This window comes from Leucopleurus acutus (assembly GCF_964270905.1).
Source record: "Leucopleurus acutus genome assembly, chromosome: 3".
NCBI lineage: Eukaryota > Metazoa > Chordata > Mammalia > Artiodactyla > Delphinidae > Leucopleurus > Leucopleurus acutus.
The window spans coordinates 93,469,276-93,484,658 of NC_139145.1; the positions used below are offsets into that span (position 1 = coordinate 93,469,276).

Here is a 15,383-nt window from a genome sequence, read left to right on the forward strand (position 1 = left end):
TATATTTACATCCATAAGGCTATCTATATTACATAGAACCACATATTGTGTATGTACTATATACATGAAACAACAAACACTGGAAAAAAACTAAGTGTGAAAGAGCAACAGACAGGTTGAGTAGATGATTTCATTTTTGCACAATGTAATATAATGAAAGTGAAAACAAATAGGGAGGGGCTCTATGTTCATATAGGAGGGGATCTTAAGAATATATTGTAACATGAAAAAATCAGGTACAGAACAGTCAATATATGGGGTTCACCAAAAAGTTCATTCAGGTTTTTCCATGAGATGTTACAGAAAACCTGAACAAACTTTCTGGCCAACCCAATAGTTTGCTACTGCCTCTGAAGAAATGAGAGTATAGAGGTATGCATTTATAATCATTTGTATTTTCATAAAGAAACACTGTGAAGGTATAAACAAGAAAGTGATGAAAATGATAACCTAAAGGGATGGGATAGAAATGAGAGTAGATGAGAGCAGGGGTATAAGTAAGCATGTCTCTCCAGCATGTGCTCTTTGTATAGCTTTCCAAAATATAATCAAACTTCAAATTCAACAGAGTTTAAGTTTTTAAAAAGTACAATAAAAGTCAAAACCAAATACATCAATTGTGAAATCATTATCAAGTGCTAATGTCATGGAAGTGGTGTGGGATGGAATAGCATTGCAGGCCAATGCTCCTACAAAGGATAACTAGAAAAGCTGGGTTAAATTAACAATCATATATTTAAAGGCACAAAGTGGCAGAGGACTAGAGGGATTAAAATTCCAGAGAGAGCAGAAGCTTTTAGAGATGAAATAGGGATCTAAAGCTGTCCCTGACATTCTTGTCAATTCTTGATGAGGGGTAGATGCTGACAACATGGACTAGGTCTAGGTAGAGTGTCGCACTAGGGGGCAAGCAAACTGACATAGTTTCTGGTGACCAAATGGGGCCAGGAATGACACCATTCTTTTTCCTCTGGAGAATTCTGATGAAATCCGAAGCTGTGTGAGGCTTAAGTCTAAACAGAAAAGTATCAATATCATGATTTGTCAGTTCTCACTCCATCAAGGTGATCATTAAGAAAAATTAGTTCTTCATTTCTTTCCCTTCCATCCCTCATTATTTAATTAATTAATTTTTATTATTATTATTATTTTATTTCTTGTGGCACATGGGCTCTAGAGTGCAGGCTCAGTAGTTGTGGCGCACAGGCCCAGCCGCTCTGCAGCATGTGGGATCCTCCCGGACCAGGGATCAAACAGTGCCCCCTGCATTGGCAGGCAGATTCTTAACCACTGCGCCACCAGGGAAGTCCCCATCCATCATTATTTTAATATGTGTATGTATTCTCACCTGTGACAGTTACCATGGATTTAAACAAGAAGGTGGATGAGCACTTTAAGGGAAAAAGGTGAAATAAAAGAGGAACAGAAGTGACCAGATTCCTGCTTCTCTGATGGACTTTGGAGGGTGGCACAATAGAAAAAAAAAAAAAAAGTAGTTTCACTAATAAGTTTTCAATTGTAATATTAAAACGTACTGCAAAAAAAATGTAGAAGAATGCCAAGAGAGAATTATGGGACAATCTAAACTAAATCTCCTCTCTGGGGATTCAGAGAGGGTGTCCTTAAGGAAATCACATTTAAGCTAAGCCCTAAAAGATGGGGGATGAGAATTTCACACAGTGGGAACAATGTATGCAAAGACTCTGACTCTGAGTGCAAGAAATAGCTATATAAGAGTGTTGTATGATAGAATGTCGTAAACAAAGAAGGTGGTAAAGGCAAAAGTTGTGAGGTGGCATGCAATGAGACTGATGAGCCATTGAAGGTTCCTAGTGGGTTAGTGAAGTAATCAGAATTTTACCTTAAAAAAATCACTTGTGGCTCTATGTGGAGAGTGGACTGCAGGGATAAAAATGGTTGTTGGAAGATAAGTTAGGAAATTCTTTTATTTTCTTCAGGCAAAAAATACACGCTTGGAATAGGCCAGTAGAATTAGAGATGAAGAAAATCAGAGAGAGATATAAAAAAAGTTATTTATAAAAATCACAGTATTTTATTATTGATTGTCTGTGGTGAATGAGGAAAAGAATACTCTTTCAAGCATGCCTCTTTCCAGGTTTTGGGCTTGAAAACTGCATGGGTGATGATTCCATTTCTTGTGACAGGGAGCACCAGGGGAAGAGCAACTTTTGTGTGTGATAGGAACTTAAGTCTAGAACTCAAGAAAGATATGGACTGAAAATATATATTTAGAAGTCATAAGAGATATTGGAAGCTGTCTTTTACATCTTGGAAGAGTACTAACCAATAGTTTGTTTATTCCATGAAATTCTTAAACCATACCATCATAGCCTTACTCCTTAGACAAAATACCAAAAAAAATCACTTTATTCTTAAAACATAGTAATGTTTTTCACTAAAAAATTGTGTTTTATGAATATTATTTCTTGTTTTGCTGTTCATTTAACTGATTTTGGAAAATTAGGGGAATCATTCATCTTTTCATCTTTTTTTGTATATCAGAAATAAAGTTATAATCAAACTGAAGATACATAAATATTTGTTAATAATTATGAGTTATTGTTAGCTCTTTATATACTTCAGAGAACACCATTATTATACTACATATAAAAAACTGCTTATGCTAAATGAAGCAGAATACTAAATTTTACTTAGGCATATGACCCACATTTCTATTTTATACCAAAAACTTTATCCTAAAGTGTGGTTCTAAAATGTGACACTTTACTTCCTTTATATGTCTTTAATGAATCTGCTCATAATAAAAGTTAAATTATGTTTCATTTAGAAACATCACTATCTTTTAAGAATTGGTAAATATGTAGTAAATATTTGAGGAAAGAACATATATTTTTACCAGGTTGATACAGGTGGAATTATCTCACTTTTTACAAAATAGTCATAAAGTACTGAATATGCTACATTTTAATAAATTGAGTCATTTTGGATGACAATATTGGTCATACTTGTTTAGTATTCAAGTTCCAGAACAAGGAAATAAAGGGTAAGCACAGGATTTATTTAAAATATCCATTTAAAATGTAGCTTTTATTTCTTTACTTTTTAAAATGTTCAAGGGTTGATTATTTTTTGTTGTATTTTAGTTTATTTTCCAAAATACTAATATGTGATTTTTATACATTATTTTTCTTTTTAAAACAAATACTTGATGAATACAAAATACAGAGATCTTCATTCTTCATATTTGAGAAAGTTATTTCTTATTTATTTTAACTTTTGAATAGTGAGGGTAAAAGTCAGAGGTCCAACCGAAAAGAGATGGCACCCTCAAATTAGGACAATTCAAGTAAGGTTGAATGATGTGGCTATTTAAAATGCGGGCAGGGTATAAGGAATCCCAAAGTATAGTGCAGTACTTCAGGTCTGTTACCACCCAACACCCAAAGGGAAACAAGGGTAGGAAGAAGAGAGACCTGTAGAGGGTACTGCTTTGCCTAGTGACCCAGTCAACTTGGGTAACTGCAGAGAGGGAGCCTGGGAATGAATACCTGAACTTCACCTTCCTTTCTCACTCTGGAGCACCCTATTGGCATAACCCAATCAGTAGCCAGAGGCAAGAGAACCCATTGATGTAGTCCTTTACCTAAATGGAGAGCAAGGTAGAGAAAGGTAGAGAGTAAGTTTCACAGGGACAAAAGGAAGAAATCTGAAACAATGGATGTGCACCACAGAATGAAGAATGAGAAGTATGAAAGGTAGTGCTAAATTTTTTTCAGCCAAGGCTGGGGCAGAGAGTTTGGGCCATAAATGCTTCCTCCTAGTGAAGCACAAGTAGCTTTAGAATTGGTTGGCAGTGGGCAGAATATGGAAACATGGGAAGAGTTGCAGTTAATTCACCCAGATTGAACTCTGTCAACTGGCCAAAGATCCTTAGTCTAATGGATGCACAGGGAAAAAAATTACCCCTGAACCTAGCAAACATTCTTTACAGCTAATAATAATGATTTTTCATGATATCATTGCTATTTGCTTGCAGGATTGTATCTGACAAACAACGTTCTCTGGCCATGGGTGTGACCTTTGTGATTTTGAGAATATTTGGTATGGACTTTTGGCAATCTATTATTACATTGAATTGAATGGTTTCTTTTTTGATTTATACATGTGTCAACATGTATATTTAGAATTTCAAATGAATAATTATGATAAACTGACACAAAACAAGTGAATGGGGGAGCTGCTTTACAGAATTTAGGAGACAATACTTAGTGTAAAAAAGATAATACTTGGGGCTTCCCTGGTGGCACAGTGGTTGAGAGTCCACCTGCCGATGCAGGGGACACGGGTTTGTGCCCCGGTCTGGGAAGATCCCACATGCCGCAGAGCGGCTAAGCCCGTAAGCCATGGCCGCTGAGCCTGCGCGTCCGGAGCCTGTGCTCCGCAACGGGTGAGGCCACAACAGTGAGAGGCCCGCGTACCGCAAAAAAAAAAAAAAAAAAAAAAAGATAATACTGTAAAGCCTATCCTGTCATATAAAATATGCATTAATATTATATTCAGTTAGAAGAGAATCTTTTTGATCAGAAGTATATTCTTCAAGCTTACACAAGTGGTTTGGTAAGCTGAAACAAAGCACATATAAGCATAGAAACTATATTTTACATTGCTTGCATGTTTGAGAAGTCATTAACCTAGACTAGTGCTTTAAAAATTTCTCATTACCAAAGACACTGAATCTGATGTTTTAAAAGATTTATATCCAAAGAACAAATTGGTTTTGCTGAGGGTGATGCACTGTGTACTTCAGGCTTTCTTATGCAAAAAATAGCTTTCAAATCCACATTATGACTATATTAGGAGCTCTGATTCAAGAAGTTGATTAAAATTATTGGTGGGGTAAGGAAACAAGATTAGACTGGATTGAAGACTGAAAGCCATATGATAAATGGAGTCAAGAAAGTAGAAAAATTTAAGTGTGGCTCTAATGGGGATCAGAGAAATTGTTCTATAGCTAGATCAATATGCAGGGTTTAAATTAGCTTTTCTAATTGAGAAAAATTAGAGCATATTTTTACGGTCAAAAGTGATCCAGTGGATAAGGATGGATTCTTAGTGGAGGAGGGAGCATAAGAAACAGCAAGTGCACAGTTTCTTACCTCAGAAAGGAAGCCAGTGAGGCTGAGGCATTTTTGAATGGGAGAGGGTGGAATAAGGTGATGATATTTTAGATACAACTGTCTCTAGATCTTTCAGGGTTTTGCCATCAGAGAATTTAAGCAGAGGGTAGATATTATCTGATTTACATTTAAAAGATAACTCTGCTGCTGGAGTGAGAAATATTTATCAAAGATAAATGTGGAGGAAAAGAAAAAGGAGGCTTTTGCTGAAGTCTGAGTTATATTAAATTGGATTCTAGGGGTTGTAATGAAAAAGAGAAATCAACTTATCCAAGGTGTATTTGGAGTTAGTGTTACAGTGGTTTATCATGGATTAGAAAAAATATGGTGGGAAATAGAAAAAGATGAGTAGTAGGCCTAGGTTTTTCACTTTGAACAATTATAAACAGAGTACCAGCACTCACTGAGACTGGGAAATCTGGTGATGGGCAGTGGTCTTTGACAGGAATCAAAAAGTCATGAGGCATGAGCACTCCGATAATTTCTTAAGGAAGATGGTCAATTGTTAGATATGTTAGTTCTGAAAACCTAGTTCTAATGCCTTTGGAGTGGCATTTATTTATTTATTTATTTATTTTTATTTTTAAGACTGCATTCACTTTTACCTGAAAGCAATACTGTTGCTGAGGAAGTGTCTCTGTGAGTATATAGAGATTTCCCTCAGGCAGCACACAACTATTCCTCTGCATATGAGGTCTTCTGAAGCTAGGGCTGCTACAAACATGCCAAAGCATTTACATTTTCAGTTATTTTCGCAATATCTTGATACATAACAGGCATACACTGCATTTCAAAACTAAATTTTCAGTCATTGAAAATTTCACAATTTGAAATCTTAGGAGATATATTGAGTTCACAAAATCAATATTTAGTATCTCTGTTTTAAATACTTTCTCCTAAGTTTTTCATTTAGAAATTAACAAAATGTTGAGATGTCAACTAAATAACAACATGCATATCATTCTAAGAAGATGAAAATCTGCTAGCTTTTTTTATATCTACAGGGATAGGGATTTTTGAAAACACTCAATTATGTTTTCAGTTTTTAACAATCCTATTGATAAGCAACTTCTTAGATAACTTTAAATGATATGTTTACAGTGATGATGACTAAATATATAAGTTTACATTTAGGATTAAAATCATTCTGATCCCAACCTACAGTGTTTTCATGGTGAATTTACAATCATTGCTTTTTTCATAGGGACTATACCTGGACCAGTAATTTTTAAAATAGTAGGAGAAACTTCTTGCATCCTTCGGGATACTGAGCGCTGTGGAAGCATTGGAAGTTGTTGGATCTATAACAAGACAAAAATGGCCTACCTGTTGACAGGAGTATGTAAGTGATATCTATTGAAGAATATTGAGAAGTAAAATTGTTTTTATTTAAAATTTTTTTAACATCTTTATTGGAGTATAATTGCTTTACAATGGTGTGTTAGTTTCTGCTTTATAACAAAGTGAATCAGCTATACATATACATATATCCCGATATCTCTTCCCTCTTGCGTCTCCCTCCCTCCCACCCTCCCTATCCCACACCTCTAGATGGTCACAAAGCACGGAGCTGATCTCCCTGTGCTGTGTGGCTGCTTCCCACTAGCTATCAGTTTTACATTTGGTAGTGTATCTATCTATGTCCATGCCACCCTCTCACTTTGTCCCAGCTTACCCTTCCCCCTCCCCCGTCCTCAAGTCCATTCTCTGGTAGGTCTGCATCTTTATTCCAGTCCTGCCCCTAGGTTCTTCATGACCCTTTTTTTTTAGATTCCATATATATGTGTTAGCATATGGTGTTTGTTTTTCTCTTTCTGACTTACTTCACTCTGTATGACAGACTCTAGGTACAAATTGTTTTTAAAAACGTATGGTTTAGAGTAAGTTATAGTCATAATAAACTAAGAACAAATGGATACTTTGATTATTAAAGAAGCATATATTATTATATACAAAATATTTTAGAAACTAATTACTATAGAACTGATGTAAATATTTGAGACATTGCATTAACTACACAATTGTTTTATGTTATTCCTGAATAAAGGGTGATGATTAGAAGAATTTCAATTTGGGAAAAAATTTTGCCTGTATACATATACAACTAAGTTGCTTGACCTTATGGCCCTTTCCATTTCTGCAGTAAAAGAGATTGGATAATTTAAAAAAGAAATTTTACACCACTGAAAAGTATCAAAATACTCTTATCCCACTTAAATGTAAATTTCACATTGTCTCTTTTGCTCAGTGATAAAACAGGGCCGACATATAGCAAACATTCAGTATTGTTGAATAAATAAGAGATATAGAAAATTGGGATGCTATAGTGATATGGTCAAATTGTTGGGGAAAGCCTCGATATGCTTGTATTACTTCGGGAAATTCACTAGATCTTCTTGTGAAATGAAGATGTTGAACTACATAATTTCTGAAGCCTTAATCAGCATTAACTTTCAGTGGTTTTATTGTATAGATACTTCTGGTGTGCTAAACATTTAAAAGTGTTTATATGTTTTGTGATTTTACTGAGTGGGTTCAGTAATTCAAAGAACCACATAATGATAGACTCTAATATTTAACAGTAACAAATATCTGTTTGATAAACACTATTCAGCAATGCCTTCTAAATCAGAAGTCAATTGTCCAGTGAGCTTATTAGTTAATACTGAACACTAAATAAATTTTTAAAAATTTTAAAAAGTCAAAAATGGCATTTAAGAAGTCAAAATTAATTTCTCAGAGATAATTCAACAAAACTAGGCATTAAGAAAGTCTGCTGAACCTTTTAGTTTTCATTTTAGATATAACTGTAATGTGCTTAGCTATTTTCAAACGTGGCATATAATTGAGAAAATAGGTGAACTATTAGAAATCCTACTAGGGAGCTACTAAAAGGGATAATGATAATACAGAACATAGGGAATTACAGTCAGAAAGGGCAAATACAGGAAACTGAAATAGGAATATACATTTGCAGCAATTTAGTGTAAACCAGTATTTAAATTTTATTCCATGAGTCACTTGAATCAGAATCACTTGGAGTGTTTGCTAAAATGTAAGTTCTGAGGTCTTTATTTAGAATACCAAGAATTAGTGGTAGGAATGTATATTTTTAATAAAGCACCTCAGGTGATTTTTATCACAGTAAACTTTGAAGACAGCTATGTGAGAGATCCTGGAGCTGCAGTGTCCAATATGGTAGACATTACCTGCACATATCTATTTAAATTTAATTTAATGCAATTAAACATTCAGTTCTTCAGTATCAACAGCCAAATTTCACTTGCTTAATGGTCACATTTGACTATTCTATGGGACAGTGCAGATGTAGAACACTGCCATTGTCACAGAAAGTTCTATGCATACCACTACTCTAGAGCAAGGCTTATTCAAGAGGGATGCATGAGCCCTAGGAGCCCACATTAAATTTTAGTATATTTTTGGAATCCTAAAATTCTGTTTGTACAATTGTATGTCTTCTATAAAGGAAGGCTGTGACATTCATCAGATTCTCAAAAGTTTTATCAACTCAAAAAAGTTAATAAAAAATTTATCAGTCTATCAATCACCTGTGGAACCAGCACTCAAAAGAAGCTATAGGGGCTTCCCTGGTGGCGCAGCGGTTGATAGTCTGCCTGCCGATGCAGGGGATCCGGGTTCGTGCCCCGGTCTGGGAGGATCCCACGTGCCGCGGAGCGGCTGGGCCCGTGGGCCATGGCCGCTGAGCCTGCGCGTCCGGAGCCTGTGCTCCGCAACCGGAGAGGCCACAGCAGTGAGAGGCCCGCGTACCGCAAAAAAAAAAAAAAAAGAAGCTATAGAAATTTCTCCTATGCCCCTGGCTAGTCAATTTCCCTCCCCCACAGATAAACCCCTTTCATATTTCTATTAAAATATGTTGGTTTTGCCTGTTCTACAAATTATGCAAATGGAATATAATACATGCTGGTGGGGTTTTTCACCTGTCTTGCTTAATGTTATGCTTTTGGGAGATTCATCCGTGCTATTCTATAGCAGTAGTTTGTGCTTTTAAAAAATTTCTGAGTATTGTTTCACTTTATGAATATGCTATAGCTTATTCATGCTCTTATTAATGGACATTTGGGTTGTTTGCAGTGTTCAGCTGTTATAAATAAATGTTTGAAGTATTGTATCATTACAAATAGCTCATTAATGTTTCCTATTTTATCTTTGAAACCACTGTAATTGATAGTGTCAGATAACTGATATTGTTGCTGTAAAATATTTTTTACTTTAATGACCAGGGTTATTTGCACCCAAAGTTCAAGTACTTTTATATAATTCCTGTAATATATTAACTTTCCAAAACTTGAAAAATGAAAATGAATTTAAAAACTTACATAGTCAATTAATTTTTCTGAAATATTTCTGTTGGCCTTTGGAAAATGATGAATATTTCAAGGAGTAAAGCTGCATGAAGTTGTTTAAAAAGGTTCCAGTTTCTGCTGATAATTAAGTGCTGAAAGTAGAAATATATTTTTATGTTTTAGAATTAATACATTCTGTGAAATAGTAACTTGTCTTGGGCTATTTGTTTAAGACGTCTAAAAGATTTTGTAAACTTATTTTTAAAATTTCCTTTAAGTAACTTGACATAAGTTTATGACATTAATTGCATTCTACAATTTGAAAATTGGTACATTTATAGATGAAATATACTTACCTTTTCTTTGGTAGATGGCTCTTTCCACAAACATTTTTGCTCTAAATAAATTGACACATCTGATGGCTGTATTTTTTTCGAATTCAGGTTTTATTTGCAAAGTAGTTACTATCTTCTTCACTGCTATTGCATTTGGCCTATATAAATATTTACCACAGGAAAACAGTGACATCCTGCCTACAGTTGTGAAGAATCTAAAAGTTAAAAAAAAGGAAAGAACTGGATCATCATTATGTAAGAATTACACATTGTCAATCTATCAATGGGATATTATTAATAAAATTTAAAATGATTTAATATAACTATATGTTTAATAAGTGAATGTGATTCATGTGATCTTATAAGCTTTATTATATTTTGAGTATAAATATAATAATATAGTCTCTGTGTTTTGCACTTTTAAAGGATATTATAAGATACATATTTAATACTTTCAATAGAAAGGTAATACTTTGAAAGAAAAGCATGAAGTGGAAATGGGAAAATACACATAAGTTAATTCTGACTGCAATGATATCGTATATATTAGTTATTGGTCTTTGGTTATGTAGGCTTACTTAGGTTTCATATAGTTTATTCTTATTACTTTTCATTTGGGCTGTGGGTATTTATTTCTCAATAATTTTTCAAAGTAATATTAGATGTGCCAGTCTAGTTCATATAATAAAAATTTATATGAAGGTCATATTTATTCTCCAAAAGGAGACATTTTAAAATTAACATTTATCTCTGTTAATGGAGAGGTTTCCTCAGAAAATTTCTCTGGTCAATTGGCCAGTTTGCAATACATATTTTCATGCTTCTTTAATTTTTGTAGACATAAAATTCAATTTGATCATATACGTCTCTATTTTTACCTTGACTTGAATTTTATTGATAAAGACTACTGGTACCTAAGTTGATATCCATTTTTGTGTTTTTGTATTTAATTTCATGATTAATCGTAATTATTTCACTTAAAGAAATGTTCAAATTCGAATGCAGAAAATGTGTCAACCATTTGTGGAATTTTTCTTAAGCTTAAATGTGTTTCTATAGAACAATTTTGATATAATTATTTCATACATGATTCTACATCTATCCAAATTATATAGCAATCTTCCAAATATTGAAATAAAAATCAAATTGTTCTGAAACAAAAACTTCTCTGCAGTGTTTCTTTTGTTCTCTTGGGAGAATGCATAACTGACAAAATTTCTTCTTTGTTATTCACATTAGTCAATGACCCTATGTGTAAGGGCAGACATTGCCCTATTCATCTTGGCTGGCAGAGGGAAGTGAGAAGCAGGGAATATTCATATCTTACTATATGTTTTTCTTACCTAACTTTAACATGCATTTATGAAAATCTATAAACCAGTCTTTATGTGAAACTCTACTTGACAGTTTGACTCTTCTCTGTTTGAACCAGCAGGATGGCAGAATATCTGAGGATCAGAGTGTGAACACAGAATCTTTAAAGATTCTACAAGATCTGTCGCTGTGTCCTACTTTCAGAAAAGGGGAATCACATGTGACGTTTACCAAAGTAGTAGAAATGTATCTGTGGTGATTTGTATTTTCATAATAAAATGCATTCTTATAAAGCATTTCTCATATGTTTTTAATGTATGTAGGATTTTAAACATCAATGTACAATATAGGTTTATCTAGAATTAAAGATTAATAATTTTAGGTTATTTATATTCTTCCTTAATATTCTATTGTCTAAAAATATTTGAAAATTTATGCAACTAGGAAATAAGATAAAACAATAATATTCAGATCCAATTTGAAGGTGCTTATAATATATTTCTGTGTATGTGTAAATATCTACATACTTCTTTTTGGGTTTTTTTTGGAAAACAAACCAGCAAAGGTATAATAAAGATTATAATAATTTGGAGAGTAGTGTTAAGACTTAAATTTGCGTATAACTTTCTGCTACAATAGACCATGTGTTTCTATGTCACGAACTATTATAGTTCATAGAGGATTGATAAATAGAGAAAATACAACCCAAAGTCACTGGTTAACACCAATTTAGCAGCTTTTGAAACAATCAGAGGAAGCTTTCTCACTACTAATGAGAAGACCTTAAGAAGAAGTCTTAAAAAAAAAAAAACAACAGCTAAAAATCCTATTGAAATACCTTCCTTTGGAGTCAGTTTTGAATGTTTTAATGCTAACAAGGATCATTACACTTTCTACGTTAATGTATCTAGTGAAGCTGCAAGTGCAGATGAAGAATCTGCAAAGACACTTTTAAGTATCAGATTTTAAATTTTTGATGAAACTGTTCTCTATTGAGAATTCATGCCCTCAAGGAACTACATCTCAAAGGAGGGAGGTGAGCCCCCCAGCATTTAAACCTACAAAGGACTGAGTGACTGTGATGCTGGGTGAAAATGCTATGGAGATTTAGTTGTGCTAAGATTTATTAAGATGTTTTTGTTTTCTTTGGATATATACCAAGAAGTGGAATTACTGGATTATATGGTAGTTCTATTTTTAGTTTTTTTTGAGAAACCTCCATACTGTTTTCCCAGGGGCTGCTCCAATTTACATTCCCATCAACAGTGTATTAGAGTTCCCATTTATTCACATCCTCACCAATACTTGTTATTTGTAGACTTTTTGATGATAGCCATTCTGACAGGTGTGAGGTGATAGTTCATTGTGGTTTTGATTTGCATTTCTCTGGTGATTAGTGATATTGAGCATCTTTTCATGTGCCTGTTGGCCATCTGTATGTCTTCTGTAGAAAAAATGTATATTCAGGTCTTCTGCCCAATTTTTAATCAGGTTGTTTGGTTTTTTGATATTGCGTTGTATGAACTGATTATATATTTTGGATATTAACCCCTTATTAGCCATATCATTTGCAAATATTTCCTCCCATTCAGTAAGTTGTCAGTGGTTTTCTTTGCTGTGTAAAACCTTTTATGTTTAATTAGGTCTGAATAGCTTATCTCTTTTATTTTTTATTTTGGCTACATTGGGTCTTCTTTGCTGCGTGGGCTTTCTCTAGTTGTGGCGAGCGGGGGCTGCTCTTCGTTGTGGTGCACAGGCTTTTCATTGTGGTGGCTTCTCTTGTTGCGGAACATAGGCTCTAGGCACGCAGGCTTCTGTAGTTGCTGCACAAAGGCCCTAGAGCGTGTGGGCTTCAGTAGTTGTGGCGCACGGGCTTAGTTGCTCCACGGCATGTGGGATCTTCCTGGACCAGGGGTAGAACCCGTGTCCCCTGCACTGGCAGGTGGATTCTTAACCACAGCGCCACCAGGGAAGTCCAAATAGCTTATTGTTTACTTTTGTTTATTTTGTCGCAGGAGACAGATCCAAAAAAATATTGCTACGATTTATGTCAAAGAGTGTTCTGCCTGTTTTCTTCTAGGGGTTTTAAGATTTTAAGGCTTACTTTTAGGTCTTTAACCCATTTGAATTTACTTTTGTATATGGTGTGAGAAGATGTTCTAATTTCATTGTTTTATGTGTAGCTGTCAAGTTTTCCCAGCACCATCTATTGAAGAGACTATCTTTTATCCATTGTATATACATGCCTCCTTTGTAATAGATTAATTGATCATAAGTGTTTGGGTTTATTTCTGGGCTCTGTATTCTGTTCCATTGTTCTGTGTGTCTGTTTTGTACCAGTACCATGGGGTTTTGGCTACTGTATCTCTGTGGTTTAACCTGAAGTCAGGGAGCATGATACCTCCAGCTTTGTTATTTTTTTTCAAAATTGTTTTGGCTATTCTGTATCTATCGTGGTTCCACATAAATTTTAGGATAATTTGTTCTAGTTCTGTGAAAGATGTGATGAACATTTTGTTAGGGATTGCATTAAATTTGTAGATTGCTTTGGGTAGTATGGGCATTTTAACAGTATTAATTCTCCCAATCCAGAAACACAGGATATTTTTCTATTTCTTTGTATTATCTTCAATTTACCTTATCAGTGTTTTATAGTTTTCAGAGTATGGGTCTTCCACCTCTTTGGTTAAGTTTATTCCTAGGCATTTTAGTCTTTTTGATGCCATTTTAAGTGGGATTGTTTTCTTGCTTTCTCTTTCTGATAGTTCATAATTAGTGTATAGTAAAGCAACAGATTTCTGTATATTAATCTTGTATCCTGCAACTTTACTGAATGCATTTATTAGTTCTAATAGTTTCTTCGTGCAGACTTTAGGGTTTTCTATATATAACATCATGTCATATGCAAATAGTGACAGTTTTACTTTTTCCCTTCCAATTTGGATGCCTTTTATTTCTTTTTCTTGTCTGATTGCTGTGACTAGGATTTCCAGTATGATGTTAAATAGAGGTGGTGAGAATGAGCTTCCTTGTCTTATTCCTGATTTTAGAGGAAAACTTCCTGCTTTTCTGCTTTTCTCCAGTAAGTCTGATGTTAGTAGTGGGTTTGTCATAAATGGCCTTTATAATGTTGAGATATGTTCCCTCTATACCAACTTTTATGAGAGTTTATATCATGAATGGATGTTGAATTTTGTCAAATGCTTATCTTGTGTCTATTGATATGATCATGTGATTTCATCCTTTATTTAATTTTGATTTGCAGATATTGAACTATACTAGCATCCCTGGAATGAATCACACTTGATCATGGTGTATTATCCTGTTTATATATTGTTGAATCCAATTTGCTAATATTTTGTTGAGGATTTTTGCATCTGTATTCATCAGAGATATTGGCCTTTAATTTTCCTCTTCTTCTTTTTTTTTTCCAGTGTCTTTGTCTGGTTTTGGTATCAGGGTAATGATGGCCTTGTAGAATGAATTTGGGAGTATTCCCTCCTCTTCAATTTTTTGGAATAGTTTGAGAAGGATGGATATTAGCTCTTCTTTATATGTCTGGTAGAATGTCCCTGTAAAGCCATCCAGTCCTGGACTATTGCTTACTGGGAGTTTTTTTAATTAAAAATTCAATTTCACTACTTATGTTTGGTCAGTTCAGGTTGTCTATTTCTTCATGATTTGGTCTTGGAAGTTTGTATATTTCTAGAAATGTTTCCATGTCTTCTAGGTTGTCCAATGTATTTGCATGTAACTTCTACTAGTATTCTCTTGTGATTTTTTGAATCTCTGTGATATTGGTTGTTAATTCTCTTCCTTCATTTCTTATTTTGTTTATTTGGACCCACTTTTTTTTTTTCTTAATGAACCTAGCTGAAAGGCTATCCATTTTGTTTATCTTTTCAAAAACTGGCTCTTGGTTTCACCGATCTTTTCTATTGTTTATTCTCAATTTTACTTATTTTCTTTCTGATCTTTATTAAGTCCTTCTTTCTGCTGACTTTGGGCTTTGTTTGCTCTTCTTTTTATAATTCCTTTAGATGATAGGTTAGGTTATTTATTTGAAATTTTTCTTGTTTCTTGAGGTAGGACTGTATCGCTATAAACTTCCCTCTTAGAACTGCTTTTGCTGTATACCATAGATTTTGGAAAGCTGTGTTTCCATTTTTATTTTTCTCAAAGTATTTTCTAATTTCCTCTTTGATTTCTTCATTGACCTATTCCTTTATAGTAGCATGCTCTTTAGCCTC

General features: G+C 34.1%; 1 protein-coding gene across 1 annotated transcript in view; it reads left to right on the top strand.

Annotated features, from left to right (window-relative positions):
• The window catches only part of LOC309958932 (solute carrier organic anion transporter family member 6A1-like), a gene marked incomplete at both ends in the record, with an annotated part of 81,352 nt that extends 74,843 nt beyond the window's left edge, over positions 1-6,509 (top strand). The window contains 2 exons of the mRNA XM_082835053.1: positions 4,019-4,083; positions 6,364-6,509. Of these exons, the coding sequence (XP_082691179.1) occupies positions 4,019-4,083; positions 6,364-6,509 (211 nt within the window). The remainder of the gene's footprint in view (positions 1-4,018; positions 4,084-6,363) is intronic.
• Between the last annotated feature and the right edge of the window lie 8,874 nt (positions 6,510-15,383).